At 39.6% G+C, this 23,111-nt stretch overlaps 1 protein-coding gene across 1 annotated transcript in view; it reads right to left on the bottom strand.

Moving 5' to 3' along the window:
• Nucleotides 1–22,614, bottom strand: part of LOC123770248 (uncharacterized) — a 327,397-nt gene extending 304,783 nt beyond the window's left edge. Inside the window, exon 1 of the mRNA XM_069339624.1 lies at nt 22,186–22,614. Coding sequence (XP_069195725.1) covers nt 22,186–22,234 — 49 coding nt within the window. The 5' untranslated portion in view covers nt 22,235–22,614. The remainder of the gene's footprint in view (nt 1–22,185) is intronic.
• Between the last annotated feature and the right edge of the window lie 497 nt (nt 22,615–23,111).

Below are 23,111 nucleotides of genomic sequence, written 5' to 3'. Positions count from 1 at the left end.
ATTCTAAATATATCAAAAAAGTTGCAAAAACTGTTGGCATTGTTTCTAAGATCATATATTATGTACCTCGCCCTGCCCTGGTGACGCTCTATTACTCCCTCATCTATCCATATCTCAACTATGGTATTTGTGCTTGGGGTTCTACTACCCAAAATCATTTACGTCCTCTAATTACTCAACACAAAGCTGCTATTAGGACAATATCCAACTCAGGCCCCAGACATCACTGGGGCCCGAGTGATGATGATGATGTCTACTCAAATCTCTGAATATGTTAGATATTAAGTCACTGCACATCCTCTCATGTGTATTATACATATTTAAAACGGTGAACTGTAATGCCAATCCTGACCTCAAAAGCTTCATTGAATTTTGTAACAGAACCCATGAGCACCACACCAGAAACAAATACCGTTTTGATATTCCAAGAATACGACTTAATCAAACTAGAAATGCTCTACAAATCAAGGGACCCAGAATGTGGAATGACCTTCCCAATCATGTTAAAGACTGTACCTCTCCTAACCAGTTTAAGATAAAAACTAAGCACTACCTAATAAATTCCCTGTAACCTACCTTACCCCTCTATTGTCAACCCATGTCTGTTTTTTTAAACAACGCTGTTTGTCGACTTAATTGTATTTGTGCTGCTTTTTCTGCCATGTTCCCCCTTTTTTATTTTTATTTGTTCTCAACACATTTTATACTTTAATCTCAATTAGTATTAAGTTTTAGTCTTTAATGTTTTTCCTGCCCCGAAACGCTCTGTGTAATAGTGGCTTTAGGCATTGTATGCACTAGCTCTATCTATAAATCTATCAATTTTTGTATAACCTCTTGTATGTATGTACTTTACCTGAATAAACATTTATTTATTTTATTTATTTAGATAAGGTTAGGTTAGGTAAGGCTGGCTGTGTAGGTTAGGATATATAATATCTTAGGGGTAACGAACTAGCTTGTTAGGAAAGTAGAGCAAATTAGCCTATTTGAGTTTAAGTTATAGCTAGTTCTTGTAATGGATGGAGAGAGGCTACATAGGGGTGTAAGGATATGGGTGCTGATACTTAATTACTTTAGTTTTTTGTTAGGTTGAATTTGTTAAATTTTGGTAGTACAAGTGGAAGTTTTGCTAGATTTAGTTTAATTTAGGTTCTGTTAAGATGCATTTTGGTAGAATATAGTGAATTTGCTTAAATTAACGTAAGATTTACTGACTTTACGTAACCCCACCTGTACTAACCTAACCCAACCTGCCCTTTGTATTGTTACTTGTGAGAACTGTGTATTTGCGCCAATTGTGTGAATGTATTTATGCAGTTTGTGCATTAATTGTTTTAGTGCTATTTGTGTAAATAGTATATTTTGCGAGTTATGTTTTAATTATGTAGTGGAACTTAAGCAATTCTATTTAGTATAAATTGTGTATATGTGTAAGTTCTGTATGTGTTGTAATTAAAAAAAATGGTCTTCCTGTGGAAGTGTATTTGTTTTTTGTGATATTGTGTAAGCATTTTGTGAAAGTGATGTTTATATAGTTGTGTAGTTTTTGTAAGAGTGCTTTTTAGTTGTACAAGTGTATTTGCAATTTTTTATGTTTGTGCAAATATCATACTTTGTGTAAATGTCATACTTTGAGTGTATATGCAATATTTTGTGTTTAAAATGTGTTAATATATGTATAAATGTTTGCATTTTAATTTGCATGTTTTGATTTTGTGTATTTTTGTTGTATGTACAAGTGTGTTATTTTTTAGGTATGGCACTCAATTATTATTATATCTTAACGTATGTATGTATGTATGTATGTATGTATGTATGTATGTATGTATGTATGTATGTATGTATGTATGTATGTATGTATACGCATTTGCAACTGTTGGTTTGGAAACAGGGTTGCTAATTTGTCAAGAAATATTAGGATTATGCGTATTTTTTGATGTCCAGGATATGCAGGTATGTGCGACAGTTGGTTTGAAAACATGGTAGTTTGTGGAGAAATATTAGGATTTTGTGTATTTTTCGAGGTCCAGGAATGTTTACCTTGTGAATAAAGTGACTAGTTCCCCAGTTGAGTTGCCAAATGCAGGAATTTCGGTATGACAATTGGGGAGGCTTTTTGGTAGAACTTAGCAATGCATAATAAATGATTTACAACAGTATTGGTGTGTTTTTTTGTGTGTAATTTTCGAGGTTAAATGACAGTATCTGTGTTCATAGTCAAATCTCACAGAGTTGCCAGATGTACGATAACAACGTGTGGAATATAGTACATCATTCTGCATCCGGGTTGCATAATAATTGTTGTTGTTGTGTAGGAATCAATCAAACTCAAAAATGGTTGAGGAACTGCTAAAGGTGTGATATCCCTACATAATTTACCTTGCAATTGCTGAGATTTCCTTGCAATTATAATGTTCCTCCTTATGTATTTCGGGTAAACACTAAAATGCATATTCTTATACAACTGTATAAAATGTATATTCTTAAACCCTTGGTGAGGTTAGGTCTGGGTTGGATAGTCTTACCATTTGAAGAATAATATTATTAATAAATATAATAGCTCTGGAGATTTCAAAGTCCCCTTTACGTGTGTATGTGTGTGTACTCACCTAGTTGTACTCACCTATTAGTGCTTGCGGGGGTGGAGCTCTGGCTCTTTGGTCCCGCATCTCAACTGTCAATCAACAGGTGTACAGGTTCCTGAGCCTATTGGGCTCTATCATATCTACACTTGAAACTGTGTATGGAGTCAGCCTCCACCCCATCACTGTCTAATGCATTCCATTTGTCAACCACTCTGACACTAAAAAAAAAAATGCTTTCTAATATCTCGGTGGCTCATTTGAGAACTCAATTTCCACCTGTATTCCCTAGTATGTGTCCCCTTGTGTTAAATAGCCTGTCTTTATCTACCCTGTCAACTCCTCTGAGAATCTTGTACGTGGTGATCATGTCCCCCTAACACTTCTGTCTACCAGCGATGATATTTAATTCCCGTAGTCTCTTTTCGTAGCTCATACCTCTCAGCCCGGGTACTAGTCTGGTGGCAAGCCTTTGAACCTTTTCCAATTTAGTCTTATACTTGACTAAATATGGACTCCATGATGGGGCTGCATACGGCAGGATTGGTCTGATATAGGTGGTATACAAAGTTCTGAATGATTCCTTACACAAGTTTCTAAATGCCGTCCTTGTGTTGGTAACCTGGCATATGCTGTTGATGTTATCCTTTTGATATGGGCTTCAGGGGACAGGTCTGGCGTGATATCAACCCCCTAAGTCTTTCTCTCTCTCTCTGACTCTTGAAGAATTTCATCTCTCAAATGATACTTTGTATCTGGCCTCCTGCTCCCTACACCTATCTTCATTACATTACATTTGCTTGGGTTAAACTCTAACAACCATTTGTTCAACCATTCCTTCAGTTTGTCTAGGTCTTCTTGAAGCCTCAAACAGTCCTCCTCTGTCTTAATCCTTCTCATAATTTTGGCGTCGTCAGTAAACATTGAGAGGAATGAGTCTAAACCCTCCGGGAAATCATTTACGTATATCAGAAACAGGATAGGACCGAGGACAGAGCCCACTGGGACTCCTCTGGTGACTACACGCCAATATGAGGTCTCACCCCTCACTGTAACTCTCTGTATGCAGGCGATGAGTCACAATAACGTGGCTGAAGTATGTTGACCAGACCACACACTAGAAGTTGAAGGGACGACGACGTTTCGGTCCGTCCTGGACCATTCTCAAGTCGATTGTCTCTGTAACTCTCTGCTTCCTATTGCTTAGGTTCTCTATTATCCACTGGAGCCCCTTACCAGTTACTCCTGCCTGACTCTCCAGCTAATGTTCCAGCCTCTTATGGGTACTGTGTCAAAGGCTTTCCGACAGTCCAAAAAAAAAAAAAAATGCAGTTCGCCCATCCTTCTCTTTCTTGCTTAATCTTTGTCACCTGATCGTAGAATTCTATTAAGCCTGTTAGGCAAGATTTACCCTCCCTGAACCCTTGTTGATGGGTTGTCATGAAGTCCCTTCTCTCCAGATGTGTTACAAGGTTTTTTCTCACGATCTTCTCCATCACCTTGCATGGTATACAAGTTAAGGACACTGGCCTGTAGTTCAGTACCTCATGTCTCTCCCTTTTTGTATATTGGGACTACATTAGCCGTCTTCCATATTTCTGCTAGGTCTCCCGTTTCCAGTGACCTATACACCATGGAGAGTGGCAAACAAAGTGCTCCTGCAGACTCTTTCAATACCCATGGTGTGATTTCGTCCGGCCCAACAACCTTTCTCACGTCCAGCTCCAATAGGTGCTTCTTGACCTCATCTCTTGTAATTTCGAACCCTTCCAAGGTCGCCAGGTTTTCTGCCACCTCTCCTAGCGCCGTGACCTCTCCTTGTTCTATTGTAAAGACCTCCTGGACCCTTTTGTTGAGTTCTTCACACACCTCTTTGTCTTTCTCTGTGTACCTGTCCTCACCCGTCCTAAGTTTAATCACCTGTTTCTTCTCTGTTGTCTTTCTCCTGATGTGACTGTGTTGTAGCTTTGGTTCGGTCCTGGCTTTATTAGCTATATCATTTTAATACCTTTTCTCAGCTGCTCTTCTCACACTAACATACTCGTTTCTGGTTCTCTGGTATCTCTCTCTACTTTCTGGTGTTCTGTTATTACGGAAGTTCCTCCATGCCCTTTTGTTCAGCTCCTTTGCTTTCATACATTCCCTATTAAACCACGGATTCTTCTTTTGCTTCTCGTTTTTTTTTCTCGTCGGGCTGGGACAAACCTGCTTACAGCCTCCTAACACTTTTGGGTGACATAGTCCATCATGTCTTGTACGGACTTGGTTCCGAGTTCTGTGTCCCATTGTAAATCCCTTAGGAATTTATTCATCTCCTCATAGTTTCCCTTTAGGTACGCCAGCCCTTTGTTTCCCAGTTCTTCTTTGGGCAGATAATTCCTAGCTCAACCAGGTACTCAAAGCTCAATACACTATGATATCTCATTCCCAAGGGGGCTTCCAACTTAACTTCCCCTATATCCGACTCATTTAGGGTAAATATCAGATCAAGCAAGGTTGGTTCATCCTCTCCTATCATTCTTGTCGGTCCCTTGACGTGTTGAATTAGAAAGTTTCTTGTTGCCACGTCCAGCAGCTTAGCTCTACATGTGTCTGTCCTCCATGTAGGTCTCTGTTCTCCCAATCTATCTTTCCATGGTTGAAGTCTCCCAAGATTAGTAGTCTGGATCCGTTCCTGCTAGCCGTAGAAGCTGCTCTCTCTATTATATTGATTATGGCCAAGTTGTTTCTATCATATTCCTGTCTGGGTCTTCTGTCGTTCGGTGGGGGGTTATATATGACTACTACTATAACTTTCTGTCCTCCAGTTGCTATGATGCCTGATATGTAGTCACTGAAACCTTCACAGTTCTGATTTACCATCTCTTCAAAACTCCAACCTTTTCTTATCAGCAAAGCTACACCACCTCCTCCTCTCCCTTCTCTCTCTTTCCTCACAACACAGTAGTCCTGTGGAAACACTGCATTTGTTATGGTTTTCGTTAGCTTTGTTTCTGTGAGTGCTATTATGTCTGGATTTTCTTCTAGTGCCCATTCTCCAAGTTCACTTGTTTTATTTGTAATCCCATCTATGTCAGTGTACATTGCCTTGAAGCTCACTTTCTTCTGTTCATTTTATTGTCCCCTTCTTGGCGAGTGTTCTGCTGGTGGGGAAGCTGTTCCGTGGGTGAGAAGATCTGTGAGGTGGTTTGCATCGTCTCAGAGGATTTTGGGGTGGAGGGTGGGGGTTCAAGGGAAGGGAGGACAGGTAAGATATGGGGTAAGGAGATAGGGGGGGATATGGAGGATACGGCATAAGGGGGGAGGAGGGATAAGGAGGGCATGGGATGAAGGGGGAGGAGGACAGGGGGGGGGGGAGAAGGAGGGAGGGGGACATGGTGGGAATGTGGGAGGGGTGACAGGGTCAGAATGGGGAGGGGTGAAGGGAGGGGTGGGTGAGCATTTGAGTGGGGGCAGGTAGGGTGAGGGGAAGGCAGGGTTTCTATGCAGAGGGGGGTGGTGGTTTTGCCCTCCCCTCTGGTGTTGCTGGGATGCTGGTTGTGGGTTCCCCTCTTGACTCTGGGGCTGTTGTGTTGGGGGCTGTGATTTCCTGGTTTACTCCTCTCTCCCTGCTCTTCCTCTTTTCTTCTGATGCCCTGGCTCTCTCCCCCTTCATCCTGTCCTTCTGCAGGAATACTTTTTTGTATCCCTCCACATACTGCAGATGACTCTTCCTTTCTAGAATAACCTTCTTCGTGGTCTCGTTTGTAAACACCACCTGTACCAGTTGGTTTCTGTCCTTGTTGTACCAGCCCAACCTGAAAATCTTCTCAATGTTTTGTTCAGCCCTTTCCATTTGTAACCCCTTCAGTATTCCTTGTACTGCCTCTCTGTCCTTGCTATTCCGTTCCTGCCTACTGGATCCTTCTTGTTCTTTGATGCCTAAAACTACCACTGATCTTTTTCTTTCCAGCAGCTGACTGGTGCACCTTGCTGCTTCCTGTGAGGTAGCTGCTTGCATGGCTACCTCCCTCACTGTGTCCATTGTTTCTGAGCTCTTTCTCAGTATTTCCACAAATGTTTCAGGTACAGAGGCCTTTCCTTCCAATGCAACACATCCACCTTCTCTTTGGATGACAATCTGATGCTCAGCCTGTTTATTTTTCTCTGTGAGGGATTTGATCTCCTCCCTTGCTGATGTCAGCTCACTTTGCAGGTTGTTAATTGTAATCCTCATTTCATGTATCTCCCTCCTGAATTCCTCCAAAACTTGGGCTAACATTTCTTTTGTTTGTTAACTTTGACTATTCCCTGTGTCCCTGTTGCGTCCTCCTGCTATTTTGTCCCGAGAGAGAGAGAGAGAGAGAGAGAGAGAGAGAGAGAGAGAGAGAGAGAGAGAGAGAGAGAGAGAGAGAGAGAGAGAGAGAGAGAGAGAGAGAGAAAGAGAGAGAGAGAGAGGGAGGGTAGGATGGGGGGAGGAGGGAGAGTGTATGTCACTCTATCTAAGGTGTCCAGTTGTCATGTAGGTGTGTGTGTATGTGTGTGTGTGTGTGTGTGTGTGTGTGTGTGTGTGTGTGTGTGTGTGTGTGTGTGTGTGTGTGTGTGTGTGTGTGTGTGTGTGTGTGTGTGTGTGTGTGTGTGTGTGTGTGTGTGTGTGTGTGTGTGTGTGTGTGTGTGTGTGTGTGTGTGTGTGTGTATGTGTGTGTGTGTGTGTGTGTACGTGCGTGCGTGTCGTTACTAGTGAGCCCACAGTTGCTGTCCTTGTTACCTGACTACCACTTACGATTGTATTATTGAATGGAATGCATTAGTGTCTATGATATGATATTATATAAACCTTGCACACTGTTGGAGACTTATGAGAGTAAGTGGGCTGTGAGGTAATAGGCGTGGCTTGTGTGGGGGGCATAGGGTAAGGGGCATTGCTTGTGGTGTGGGAATGGGTAAGAGGTGTGGCTTGTGGTGTAGGCATGGTGGTAAGAGATGTGGCTTGTGATAAGGGTATTGGGTTAGAGGCGTTGCGTGTGATGTGGGCATAATAGTCAGAAACACGACAAAAAATAAATTTTCAGAAACGATTGGGCAGTGTTGTGCCGACTAGACGTCCGGGAGCAGAATAGTGAATTTTTTTGAATGGGGTTAATTTGTGCTCACCTAATTGTGCCTTTTTTCTTTATTGTGTTTTATGGGTTTTATGTAACAAGTTAGAACATGTTTGGCATGAAGAAATGTGTATTTTAATAGGTGTGTATATTGAATATGTGTTTTGGTTATAATACTTTAGTATTTGAAGTAAAAATGTGAAAAGAGTACAGGATTTGAGAAGCATAATTGATTAGTATAGCTAGCCCTTTACACATACCTTGAGGTTACCTTGAGGTGCTTCCGGGGCTTAGCGTCCCCGCGGCCCGGTCGTCGACCAGGCCTCCTGGTTGCCGGACTGATCAACCAGGCTGTTAGACGCGGCTGCTCGCAGCCTGACGTATGAGTCACAGCCTGGTTGATCAGGTATCCTTTGGAGGTGCTTATCATAGACCCATTTTCTGTAATGTTCAGTGATAACCTGAGACCAAATCCATTGTCATTGACCAATTGGGCAGCCAGATGAAAAATTAACTCTGCGTCCCGGGGTATCACGTGACTATGACGTCATCAATATGGGGTCCGTAACCACGAATGACCCAGAGGGGTCAACCAATCTGGGGGGGGGGGAGATTAAGGGGCCTTACAAAGAACAAGTTGGATTTTTAAGTGTTGTAAGCCTTGTCTTGAATTTGATTGATACTGTGAGGTTCTTTGACATGCTGGGGAAAGCAAGGAACAGGGCCTGCATGTGAGGGGAATCATATTGGGGTTTCAAGGAGATCTAAATACCTTTAGGGATTCCGTGTGTTTTAATTGTGGATGAATGTTCAATCAATAATTCTTGAGTATATAATCTGAATGAGGGGATCCTAGTTTACGTTCTTGTACTAAAATGAGTTCCTTAGTATATTTCTTATGGAAAATGAGCTTTCAGTACTCTATATAATTTAAAATGAGGTAAAGAAACACATGTTTACATGTATGGGAGAGTCAGGATGAAACTGTTTACCCAAGTCACCCCTCAGCTTTTGCACTGTTTTCTGTAGCCAAAGTAAAGGCTCTATTTTCTGTGGAATTCAGTCAGTGCCGGTGAAAAAAAATATCCTGCATTTCTATGGTTTCAAGCTTTTAATAGATATATTTGCGGAGGCATGAATTAGTTTTTAATATGGAAAATAGCACCAAACAAATGTCTATCTTCTATAATCTATATAAATAGAAATGAAAATGTTTGCTCAAAATCGGTAATCTCCGAAAGTTCTTCACCGATTGCTTTGAAATTTTCACACAATGTTTCATTCGCATCCGAGCGGGTTTTTGTATACATACTATATAGATGTCATATATGTGACGGGAAAAAACATGCTTCTTTTGAAAAGCTGTGTTTTTCGTGTTTTTTTCAAGTGAGGGGAAATCTTTGAAACGTCTTTACCGATTGCTTTGAAATCGTGACTCAACATTGCATTCGAATAGGCGAGTGTTTTTATATACCTACTATATACATGCCTCACCTGTGACAGGATTTTTTTTTTTTAAAGCAGCGCCATCTGTAGGACGTATGAACCACACACGCTGTAATCTCCGAAAGTTCTTTACCAATTGCTTTGAAATTTTGACACAACGTTCCTTTCGAATACATGCATGTTTTGATATACCTACTACTTAAATGCCACACCTGTGACAGGTAAAAACATGCATTTTTTGAAAAACAGTGCTATCTGTTGCACGTAACAGCAACATACAATATACAAGATATATTACGATTCAATTTCAATGTTTCCGATTGCATTGGTATATTGAATTTTCATAGATTTTGATTTATTTTCATTTTAATTTAATTACTTTGTGTGACATTGCGTTAGAATTGAGCTGTGTTGTTTACCATACCATTCATTTCATGGGTATATTTGTTTCATTTTTTCATTGTTTTTCATTCTGTTTTCTTAATTGTTCTACTTATTTTTTGTGCAATTGGTGGTGAAATTGAGCTGTGTCGATTGATCGGCATTTGAATTTAAATATTTTGTTAGTATTTTTTGTTTTTGTTTGAAAAACAAGAAAATGGACAACATGTTTATTTCACAGCTGCAAATGTGCAACAAATAACTATGAATCCACCGGCTACAACGTTAACTGCTTTCTTCACGTTATGTCAGAATGACGTGTTTGTGAAAACATTGCTGTATTCAGAAGTGCCTACGTATTACACATGGAATGCCAGTAGAAAATCATTTGAAGGACGTAAACGAGGAGAGCGAGTCGACGGACAACCTGGTATATTCAAACAAACTACGATAGGCAGACTGTACACCATGCATTCCAATCAAGATGAATGCTTCTTTCTTCGCAAGCTGTTGGTAAATTTGCCCAGTCCAACGTCTTTCCAGCAATTGAGATTTGTCAGCGGCGTAACAGATGCCACTTTCCGTAGTGCATGTCGAGCTCTGAATTTATTGGAGAACGACCGACACTGGGATGTATGCATTAATGACACGTCCAACACATCACATTCAAATCAAATTCGTGCATTGTTTGCAATCATATTGACCACCGGCTCTCCTTCATCTCCAACAGAGTATGAGAGAAACACAAATCGCACATGGCTGAAGATATTGTCCGTCGAATATGCAAGGAAAATTCTAATATGAACATGTATTTCAGAGCAAAAATCTACAACGAAGCGTTGATAATGATTGAAGATTTGTGCTTAGAAATCGCAAGCAAAGTTCTCATTAAATTGGGAATGCCATCACCGAATCGATCTGCTGCTGCTTCGTTCAATGTAGAATTGTGTCATGAACAAAATTACAACACGGGATGATCTGTTATCGTATGTGCAATCAAATATTCTTAAGCTAACGCTTGAGCAAAAAGACATTTACGATCAAATAATTCAAACTGTCAATAACGGGTTTGAAGAAATCTTCTAAGATGCGTCAGGAGGAACTGTAAAACCTTTCTAATTAGATTTATTTTGGCAGCATTTCGATTCCAAAATGGCATAACGTTAGCTCTTGCATCGTCCAGAATAGCTGAGACATTGCTACCAGGTGGAAGAACTGCCACTTCGGCTTTGAAATTGCCATTGAACATGCAATTCATTGAAACTCCCACGTGCAACATTTCCAAAGCATCCAGTATGGGGAAAGTATTACAGAAATGTAAACATATTGTTTGGGATGAATGCACAATGGCAAACAAAAAATCGCTCGAGGCTCTTGATCGATCATTGCAAGATTTGCGTGGAAACATCAGACTATTTGGGAACGCGTTAATACGAACGAAATAAATGCTTGCCTGAAATACTGTACTTTGTGGCGCCACGTAAAGATGTTAAAATTAACTACAAATATGCATGTCCAACTGCAAAACGACTCATCAGCTGAGATATTCTCACATCAATTTCTGGAAATTGGGAACGGAAACGTGCCGGTTGATCTGACCTCAGGACGAATTTCATTGCCTCATAACTTCTACAATTTAGTGACGTCAGAAGAAGAATTGATTGCAAAAGTATTTCCGAATATTCAAATAAATTATAAGACTCACGATTGGCTGAGTGAACGAGCTGTTCTTGTGAAGAACAAAGACCTCTAAGAACTTAACAATATTATTCAGTCTAACATACAAAGCAAGGCAGCCACATACAAGTCCGTCGACACTGTGGTGGAAGCAGATGAAGTGGTTAATTATCCAACATAATTTTTTAATTCACTCGATCTGCCAGGGACACCATCACCGCACGAACTGCAAATAAAAATCGGCGTGCCAATTATCATGTTACGAAATATCAACCAGCGAAAGCTTAGCAACGGCACGCGGCTTGCAGTAGAAAATTATTCAGCAACGTCGAAGAAGCAACAATCTTGACAGGACCTTTCAAAGGTGAAGATGTTCTCATTCTCACATTCCTATGAATTTCCAAATATAACTGAATTTAAAACAATTTCTACTTAATTTGTCCCAATTTATCCTAATTTAATCCAATTTCCACTAAATTTACCTGACTTTACTGTATCATAGCACGGCCAAAGCCCATTTTGATGAAGTTTCACCTACCCCATATATATTTAATGTGCCTTTTCAATACCCAATATCCAGTTGCCCCATATCAAGCCCTATTCCTAAGACAATTTCATAGTAATAGCACTGTGTTCATCCAGTTATTTCAATGACGGCGGGAAACGCTGGCGGTGGTACCGGCTCCGCCACAGCTGCTGAAATTTCGTGTTTAATTTCGTCTCCACTCAACGTTGCATGGCCTAACTGCTGCCTAGCACGAGTTAAGTGCATGGAGACTTAATATGACATAACTCACAGTGAACCTCAACAGTAATCAACCAAAATTAACCAATTTTCGCCTGCCTTTCTACAACCCTTCTGCCAAGTGTTCCCACTACGCTAGTCATCCCTACTATAATTCACCAAGTATCTACCATTAGAAACGCTACCAAGAATCTATTCGTCGAAAACATGCCCAAACATAACAACAAGCAAGGTAGGGGTGCCTCTCGCTCTGGTTCCATTACTCCTAGAGCTCTGAATGAAACACTGGCAACGCCGCAACCCTCGCCGATGTTTGTAAACACAGCATCTGCTCCCCTGCATCTGTGAGTTGAAGGGGGAGCATCTGCTCCCCCTTCTACTCACCTCGGATCTCTAGCTTTAGAATTCACTCAATCTATGGCTCCCTGTTTAAACTTCAAACCTCTCCGAAGTAATCCATGGCTTCAGAAACTGCACAACCTTGTGAAAATGCAATCAGAAGCTATTTCGGCCCTCCAAGCCACAGTCACCCGACAACAACATACCATAGACTGCCTCCTTGAATCGTCGACGAACAACAACCAAGAAATTCTCAACATACAAACTGTTGCAAATGATGCAATGGATCAAATACGTAAGATTCAGGCCGAAGAAACCCTCTCAGCTCAAAGTGACCTCCTTCAAAAGCTGGAAAAACAGATCAATCTCCTTCAGACTCACCAGGCGGCTTCCAAAGATGACCAAGAGCAACAACAACTTCATGACTCCCTGATAATTAGCTCTACTGATCTACCTGATGAACAACAAGGTGAGGATTGCTGTAACATAGCCAACACCCTAATTAATTCGAAGATCAGTGTCAATGTTCAAATCGAATCGGCTATTAGGATAGATAAAAACAATCCCCGTAACTGTAGGAGAATGCTCATCAAACTTGCAAATCCCTCTGCGAAGTTTGACCTCATACAATCAGCTGCTAAGCAAAAAACCAACCTCTATATAAATGAGTGTCTTACTAAGCAGCGTGGATCCCTCCTCTTCAGGCTGCGCCAAGTTCGCAAACAAAACCCTGGTCTTATCAAGCAGTGCTACACTAGGAATGGTACGATTATTGCGAAGAAAGAAGCTACTGGAAAAAGATATGAAATAAAATGTGACCAACAACTCCTGGCCTTCTTAAGTGATTGTGGTATATCTGAAAACCTGAACCCGACCAATGCCAGTACTTAAAATAACTCTTTCAGTGCCTGAGCCTAACCTAACTTAATCTAACTTTGTCTAAGGTGCTGTCTCTGCCTTACCATTTACCTGATGTTCTCCTATTCATATAATTTCCTAAATAATCCATCAAGTCTCCATGCACTTATGCAAGCATCTACCTCAGTTTCATTGTAAAATTTTACTCTTAAATCTAATCTTACCCTATTCCATTTATATTTTAAATTTATTTGTATTGATCTATGTCATTTATTGAAATCAATTATTGATCTCATTTTTGTTCTTTTAATTAAGTTCATACTAATTATAAGTTAAAACTAAGCTTAATAAAATTTATTATCTTTAAGATTATTTTACTTTACAATTATCATTTGTCAAATTTTTTTATATATTCATCTTGTCAGTCTCTACTGATTTTTTGTTCTCTCCACCAAACTTGTGTATCCTCCATGACTATCTAGTGACCTTAATTCTACCTCTAAGTGTTTCAATTCCTTGTTTACTTGCATTTATTGTTGTGTCTTGCCATAATTATTCTCTAATTTAGCAGACTCAATACTTTGTAAGCTCTTATTGTATTGTTATATTATTATATTGTTGTGTTTTGCTATAATTACTTTCTATTTTACAGCAGATTTGTTTTTCATCTGTTCATGTAACTGCTTATCTTGTTGTATCGTGACATTCTTTTCTATATTGATATATATTATCTGTCTATTGTTACTTACAATGTACCTGAGAGTACCTGTAAGCAATCTACCTCTTTTTTCATTTTTGCTCAATTTTTTTTGGTATTGCTTAGTCTTGTTTATATTTTTGTTTTGTATATCTATATCTTGTGTTTTGTATAGTCCATGTTTATATTTTTTTTCTTTAATCTCATTTATTACCTAGGTTGCCTAGCCTAGCCATACTCCCTTACTCCATTGTACCCCTGTAAGCCCCTTTTGTGTTTGTTTGGTACAGTATTGTGTACATTTATTTCTTTTTGTTTTACTTGTTTTTCCGGCAATCAGCTTTTTTTATGCAGTCAAGTATAGACCCAGAACTTAACCTCTTATCCACTATCTATGACAATAATCACTTTAATGATCTAAATTGCAGATATTTTGCAGCACATGATGTAAACAATGTATTAACTCATAGTCACAATATCTCTGTAATCAATTTGAACGTTAGATCCCTAGGCAAACACTTCGATGATGTTAGTGCCTTGATTGAAGCTATTGACAACAATTTCTCTTTTATTATACTTACTGAAACATGGTTGAAAGATGATACTACTCAACTCTTTAACATGCCTAACTACTCAGCAATCCACAACTGTCGTCAACTTCAGAGAGGTGGTGGCACTGCTCTTTACTACCACCAAGAACTAACATGCTTAAAAGAAATTAGAACTAGAGACTGCTATGGGGAGTATATCTTCTCCAGCTTCAGAGTCAAGGGTGCCGAGTCTATCCTGTCTGTGGGTGCAGTTTATAGAATTCCTAACACTGATGTGTCCGAATTCAACTCAAACCTTAGAAATCTAATACTTGATAACAGACTGAACAAAAACCACCTAATTATCGCAGGGGACTTTAATATTGACCTCTGCGAGCCAGAACACCCTACTGCTGTTAGCTTCCTCAACTGTATGAATTCCTGCTTCCTCATACCCTTAATCACTAGACCTACTAGAATCACTGATAGCACTGCCACGACTCTTGATCACATCTGGACAAATATAACCTCTCCGCTTACTTCAGGTATAATCACCGATAGCACTACAGACCATTACCCCACATTTCTCTTAACTAACATTAGCAAACCACCTCTTGAGTCAAGAGAGATACGTTTTAGACTACACAATGAAACTGCTATAGACAATTTTATAACTGCTACTGATAATGTCAACTGGGAGTCCGAGTTAGGTAACATAGAGGACATCAACCTAGCAGTTCAATCTTTTCTTCAAATAACTCTTAGCCTTTATAATACCCACTGTCCTATGCTTACAAAACAAGTCACAACCAAAAGGCTTAACAATCCCTGGCTTACAAAGGGAATACTTAAATCTATTAATAAAAAACATGATCTTGAGAAAAAGTATAGGTTAGGGATTGTCTCCAAAGAATTCTCAAAGAATTACTCATTATTGCTATCTAAGATAATTAGACGAGCCAAAACTAAATACTACGAAGATAAATTTACCCAAATAAAGAGCAACATTAAACAAACATGGAGAACAATTTCACAAATATTGGGATCAAAAAAGTCTTTAAATAACAAACCGACTCTCCTGTCTAATAACGATGGTCAGCTTTCAGCCTCTGATTCTGCTATTGAGTTCAATAGGTTCTTCTCTTCCATTGGTTCATCCCTTGCTAATGATATTCCATCTTCCAGTACTGACATTAAGGACTATCTTACAGGGAACTATCCCCAGTCTCTGTACCTAAAGCCTATTAATTCCATTGACGTCAATGAGATAATCCTTTCCCTTAAAACCAAGTCTGGTGCCCTTGAGGAGATACCAACTTTAATCTACAAAAAAGCCTCCAGATCTTTAGCCCCTGCTATTGCTTTGCTCTTCAACAAGTCACTTGAACTCCAAACCTTTCCAGATATTCTAAAAAAAGCGAGAGTAACGCCTGTCCACAAATGTGGTGATCTCACAGATGTTAACAACTACAGACCTATATCAATCCTGCCAAACTTGTCAAAAATTTTTGAAAAACTAATCTATAAGCAGCTTTACTCATATCTAGCCAAACTCAATATACTTAGCCCTTGCCAATATGGCTTCAGGCCCAAAAAAAGCACTAACGATGCACTTATTAGTATGCTTAACTCGATTCATACAGCTCTTGATAAAAATGAGTTCCCTGTTGGGTTATTTGTGGACCTGCGTAAAGCTTTCGATACTGTCAACCACCAAAACCTTCTTCTTAAATTACATCATTATGGTGTCAGAGGACACTCCCTACAATACCTCAAATCCTACCTTACTGACAGGCTCCAATGTGTTTCTGTGAATAATACAATTTCGCCCACCCTACCCATCAACATTGGTGTTCCCCAGGGCAGCATACTTGGCCCTCTCCTCTTTCTCATCTACATTAATGACCTTCCAAATGCCTCCCAACACCTCAAACCAATCCTATTTGCTGACGACACAACCTTCATTTACTCCAGTCTTGATCCCCTTGCTCTAAATGCCACAGTAAATACTGAGCTAAATAAAGTCCATCTGTGGCTAACTGCCAACAAACTCACCCTTAACATTGACAAAACTTTCTATATTCTGTTTGGCAATAAATCCTCTAATCAAATAAATCTCAAAATAAACAATACCCAAATTTGTAACAAATTAGATGGCAAATTCCTTGGCATTCTCATTGACCACAAGCTGAATTTCCAGGGACACATTCTAAACATATCAAAAAAAGTTTCAAAAACTGTGGGCATTCTTTCTAAGATCAGATATTATGTACCACGCCCTGCCCTGGTGACTCTCTATTACTCCCTTATCTATCCATATCTCAACTATGGTATTTGTGCTTGGGGCTCTACTACCCAAAATCACTTACGTCCTCTAATTACTCAACACAAAGCTGCTATTAGGACAATATCCAATTCTGGCCCCAGACATCACTTGGTACCCCTATTCAAATCCCTGAATATGTTAGACATTAAGTCACTGCACATTCTCTCATGTGTACTATACATATACAAAACGCTAAATTGTAATGCCAATCCTGATCTCAAAAGCTTCATAGAAGGTTGTAACAGAACCCATGAGCACCACACCAGAAATACATACAGTTTTGATATTCCTAGAGTACGACTTAATCAAACCAGAAATGCTCTACAAATCAAGGGGCCCAGGATGTGGAATGACCTTCCCAACCATGTTAAAGACAGTACCTCTCTCAACCAGTTTAAGTTAAAAACGAAGCTATACCTAATAAATTCCCTGTAACCTACCTTACCTCTCTATTGTCAACCCATGTATGTTTTTTGTTTTGTTTTTTTTTTGTTTTACAATTCAACGCTGTATTAATGTAATTTTCTGTAATAATTTGTAATTGTATTTGTGCTGTTTTTTCAACAATGTTCCCCCCTCTTTTACCTCTATTTTTATTTGTACTCAACGCATTTTTTTCTTTTTACCCATTAGTTTTAAGCTTTAGTCAGTAGTGTTTTTTCCTGTCCGAAACGCTTTGCGTAATAGTGGCTTTAGGCATTGTATGTACTAGCTCTTATCTATAAAGCCAACAAACTTTGTAAAATCTCTTTATGCATGTACCTTTGCCTAAATAAAAATTATTATTATTATTATTATTATAAATATCCAGATGTGTTTATATATCATCAATCCATTGAAACCAGACCTATCCTAACACAGCTAAAGCCAAATATAACCAAATTTATCCAATTTACGACAATTTCCACCTAATTTATGAGAATTTTTCGAAATTTATCCCACTGTAATCCAATTTCCACCTAATTTGCCCCAATTTATCCTAATTTAATCCAATTTCCATTAAATTTACCCGAGTTTACAATTTCATAGCACAGCCAAAGCCCAGTTTGACCAAGTTTCACTTATCCCATATAAATTTAATGTGCATTTTCAATATCCAATATGCAGTCGCCCTATGTCATGCCCTATTCCCAAGACCATTTCATTGTAATAGCGCACTGTCCATCCAGCTATTTCCATATATCGAAATGTGTTTATATATCATCAATTCTAGGAAACCAGTCCTATCCTAACGCAACTAAGGCCAAATTTAACCAATTTTTTACCAATTTATGACAATTTATCAAAATTTATGACAATTTATCAAAATTTATCCCAATTTATGACAATTTATCAAAATTTATCTCAATTTATGACAATTTATCAAAATTTATCCCAGTGTAATCCAATTTCCTTCTAATGTGCCCCAATTTATCCTAATTTAATCCAATCTCCATTAAATTTCCCGAATTTCCCATTTCTTAGCAAAGCCAAAGCCCAATTTGACCAAGTTTCACCTATCCCATATAAATTTACTGTGCATTTTTAATATCCAATATCCAGTCACCCCCTCTAGTTATAGGCTAGGTTAAGGAAAATTTGATTATTTAATGATATAGATAAGGTGAATCTTATCATTTTTCCTAAGAATATGTGTACAAATGGAGTTCAAATCCATATATATGGGGTTATGTTGTGATTGAACTGATGTAGAGAAAAAATGTCATTAAACCCATAGTTAATAGAGGTTAGGTTGGGATGGGTTGGTTGTGTCCTAAGAATAAGATACCATATATGGAACCAAGATCTTGGTATCAGAGGTTTGGGCAAGGGCAGTTGGGCTGATGCAAAAACATCGCTTTCACCCCAAAAAAAGGTGCAACAATTGATGTCAGGTCAAGACAGGTTAGCTTCAGGGATGTTGAGTTCATAACCAACATTGTCATGAATATTCGGCAAAGATCCGTGCAGGTTAGGCACAGGGTAGTTGGCTTAATATCCAAAACAAACACTTTTCTAAGAATATAAATACAATATTTAACAAAGATCCAAAACTAAAAAACAAAAACATTGCCAGGAATATTGGAGTGCATATTAGAAATGCACATTAAATTTGCAGTATACGGAATAAGTGAAACTTGGAGGCAAATTGGGCATTGGCCGTCCTATGATACGCAAAATCGGGTAAATTTGGTAGAAAATGTCTTAATTTGGGGTAAATTTGGATTAATTGGGGCAAATTTTGTAGAAATTGTCTTAAATTTGGCCTTATCCATGTTAGGGTTAGGTCTGTTTTTTTGGGTAGGATTGATGTATATAAATGCATCTGTATATTGGAAATAGCTGGTTCGACACTGAACTATCACTACGAAATGGTCTTGGGAACAGAGTATAACACGGGGCGACTGGATATTAGATACAGGAAATACACATGAAATTTATATGGAATGGGTGAAACTTGGGCAAATTGAGCTTTGGCTGTGCTAGGATACGGTAAACTCGGATAATTTTGGTGGACATTGGATTAAATTGGGGGCAAATTAGGTGGAAATTTTCTTAAACTGGGAAAAATTTGGTTAAATTTGGCCTTAGCCGTGTTGGGTTAGGTCTGGTTTGGTAGGATTGATGATATATAAACACATCTGGATATTGGAAATAGCTGGATGAATGCTGCGCTATTACCTTGAAATGGTCGTGGGAATAGGGCATGATATAGCGTGACTGAATATTGAAAAAGCACTTTAATTTTATATGGGATAGGTGAAACTTGGTCAAAATGAGCTTTAGCTGTGCTATGAAACGGTAAACTCAGGTAAATTTAATAGAAATTGGATTATATTAGGATAAATTAGGTGGAAATTGGATTAAATTGGGATAAATTTAGATAAATTGGGATAAATTTGGCCTTAGCTGTGTTAGGATAGGTCTGGTTTCGAAGGATTGATGATATATAAACACATCTGGATATGTATTCACCTAGTTGTGCTTGCGGGGGTTGAGCTCTGCTCTTTCGGCCCGCTTTTCAACTGTCAGTTAACTCTTTCTGCTACAACTATTTTTTTTCCACACCACACACACACCAGGAAGCAGCCCGTGACAGCTGGCTAACTCCCAGGTATGAGAGTTTTTGCAAGTGAGTTTGTTTAAGTATGCGCAAGTGAGATTGTATACTTGTTAATACGAGTCTGAGTGACTTGTGCATATATATTATTAATTTGCCTGACGGCCAGCTCATGCTAGTGGCCTTGGTGAGGACAGGAAGCAGGTAACTTGTTAGAGGTCTCCCCCATTTGCCCTGATGATCCTTTCGGTCTTTCTCTCTAAAGCCTGGCACAGTTTATAGGCTGATTTTAAGGATTTGGCAGGAAGGCGGTTCCATAGATTATTATAGCCTGCCATGGGTCATTTTTTTGTATGCTGTCCCTTATTCCAACGGCTTAAGAAATACTATTGCTGAGATAAAAATGCTATAATTGAACTTAAGGATTAATGGGGATAGAATTTCAATATCAGTAGCTTCGGTAATTTTACTAATGACAGGAATGCCAAGTTGTTGTTGTTAAAGATTTGCTACCTGGAACAAAAAGTCCCAAGCAGCACGGGCTGGGCTATGGTGAGCCCGTATTAATGCCAAGTATATTATTATTTTTTTTTTTACTTTAATAATAACGTGGGTATCAAACCCAACACAAAATGACTGAGATCCACCGTAAACAATAAATTTTGTATTCTATAAAATAGCGCAACTAAGACCAATGTCTTTACTGTTTATTAAAAAAGATAGGTATTTGTTTGGCGCTATTTTCCACATTAAAAACAAATTCAGTCCTCCGCAAATGTATCTATTAAAAGCTTGTAACCACAGAAAAGCAAGATTTTTTTCACTGGCTTTAACTGAATTCCACAGAAAATGGAATCTTTACTTTGGCTACAGAAAACAGTGTAAAAGCAGAGGGGTGACTTGAGTAAACAGTTTCAACCTGACTTCACACATATAAACATGTGTTTCTTGACTTCATTTTATATATTATATGGATTACTGAAAGCTCATTTTTCATAGGAAATATACTAAAGAACTCATTTTAGTTTCTAAAACGCAAACTAGGACCCTTCATTCAGATTATATACATATAGCGAGTGCAAACATATACTCCCTCCAACTTCTCATTACCTTAATGGCATAACTAATTAGCACTAATTGCAGAAGCTATAATCTCTTCCTTAATTACAGGTAACAGTTCTTCCATCCTCCTATCCTAGTGGAGGAAGTTGAGGTGTAATCACCGAATATAAGCAAGCGATATGTGAATAGCCAACAGTACAATTTCTACAGTCAAGAATGTAGCACTCGGCGTATGCAGTTCTAATCGACCCCAAGACACTACAGCTTCGACACAGAACAGACAGCAGACTAGGACCTCATCGAGCTACAATTCTCTCCCACATAGAGCTCCGCGACTCCGGCCTCACTCAGCTCCCTGCTCTGCTCCAAGTTCCGTCTCAGCGTCTACGACACTGTCAACAACCGACTACTGTAATTAAGACTACGAAATAAATATGAAAACCCACTAAACACTGTGTATCTAATCTACTCAATAACGTAACATAATCGTACGTTACATACACAAGAATTATTGATTAAACATTCATCTACCATCAAAACACTCGGAATTTCTGAAGCTATTTTAGACCTCTTTAAAACCCCAATGTGACCCCCCCCCCCCTCATGTGCAGACACTGTTCTATGCTTTCCCCTTCATATCAAAGAACCTAACAATATCATGCAAATTCAAGACAAGGCTTACAACACCTAAATATCCAAACTGTTCTTTGTAAGGCCCCTTAACCTCCCCCCCCCCAAGAATGGTTGACCCCCCTGGGTCATTCGTGGTTATGGACCCCATATTGATGACGTCATAGTCACGTGATTCCCCGGGACGCAGTGTTCATTTTTCATCTAGCTACCCAATTGGTCAATGGCAATGGATTTGGCCTCAGGCTATCACTGAACATTACAGAAAATGGGGCAATGTGTAAAGGGCTCACTATATTATTCACTTATGCTTCTCAAATCCTGAACTCTATTCACATTTTTACTTCAAATACGAAAGTATTATAACCAAAACACATATTCAATATAAACACGCATTAAAATACACATTTCTCCATGCCAAACATGTTCTAACTTCTTACACAATGCCTATATAACACAATCAACAAAAAAAAGGAACAATTAGGTGAGCACAAATTAACCCCACTAAAAAAAAATCACAATTCCGCCCCCAGAGGTCTAGTCGGCACAACACTGCCTAATCGCTTCTGAATATGAATTCCTTTTTTGTCCCGTTTCTGACTACTGACCATGGTGCAAGGGGCGTGGCTTGTGGTGTGGGCATGGGGTAAGGGGCGTGGCTTGTGATGGGGGCATGGGGTAAGGGGCGTGGCTTGTGGTGTGGTCATGGGGTAAGGGGCGTGGCTTGTGGTGTGGGCATGGGGCATGGGGCGTGGCTTGTGGTGGGGACATGGGGCGTGAGAACTGACCTGCATGGGTGATGGCGACCAGCATGAGGACCACCAACACCACCTTCATCCTGGCGTCGTGTCCTCCCCTCCTCTATAATGGACTGGTCCTGTTCTCAACACATGCGTCGTGTCCTCCCCTCCTCTATAATGGACTGGTCCAGCACTCAACACAGGCGTCGTGTCCTCCCCTCCTCTATAATGGACTGGTCCTGCACTCAACACAGGCGTCGTGTCCTCCCCTCCTCTACAATGGACTGGTCCTGCTCTCAACACACACTTAAGTGTGTGTTGAGTCACTCACAGTAGCGAAGTATATCCAAGTGGATGTGATGGGCTCACTACCTAACACTGCCAACTGTCACTTGCAGAGTGTAACACCTGTCACTGTACTGTCCACGAGGACGGGGGCCTGTCCACCAGCGGCACTGGGGCAGGAGTGGGCACTCCCGGGGCGTGGGGGGCCTTATATAGCCTCTCACGGCACTGACCAAGGTCCCTACAGCAATGTCCACGATAGTAAAGATACCAGGCCTGGGTGGGTAGACTTTATCACCTTCAACTTATTCAAGAGATACCTATCTCTTTTATCTATTATACATAATTGATATTAATAGTCCACCACACACTTCCTAAGTCAGTTTCTGAAGGTGTGAAAGAATTAAAAGGAAGTAGAAGGATTTAATTCCAACTATGGAGTAGGCTGGAGGTTGGGAACATATATACACTTCCCATTGTCTTGACAACTGTTGGTAAGAGATCAAGGTCTCTGGGTCAATGTTAAGCGTCGGGATACAAACAGGGACTAGTTGGTCCAGATGATAGCTATAATGGTGGTTAATGCCTCAACGTAACTAATATATTATAAACTGGGCCTCGTCTTGGTGTGATCTGTCATGTGTGCATCTATTACTTTATGGAGTCACCTCAACTGTCACCCTCACAAC

This window comes from Procambarus clarkii, chromosome 42, assembly GCF_040958095.1.
Source record: "Procambarus clarkii isolate CNS0578487 chromosome 42, FALCON_Pclarkii_2.0, whole genome shotgun sequence".
NCBI lineage: Eukaryota > Metazoa > Arthropoda > Malacostraca > Decapoda > Cambaridae > Procambarus > Procambarus clarkii.
The sequence above is the reverse complement of the archived record's forward strand: the minus strand, read 5'-3'. Positions and strand labels throughout refer to the sequence as shown.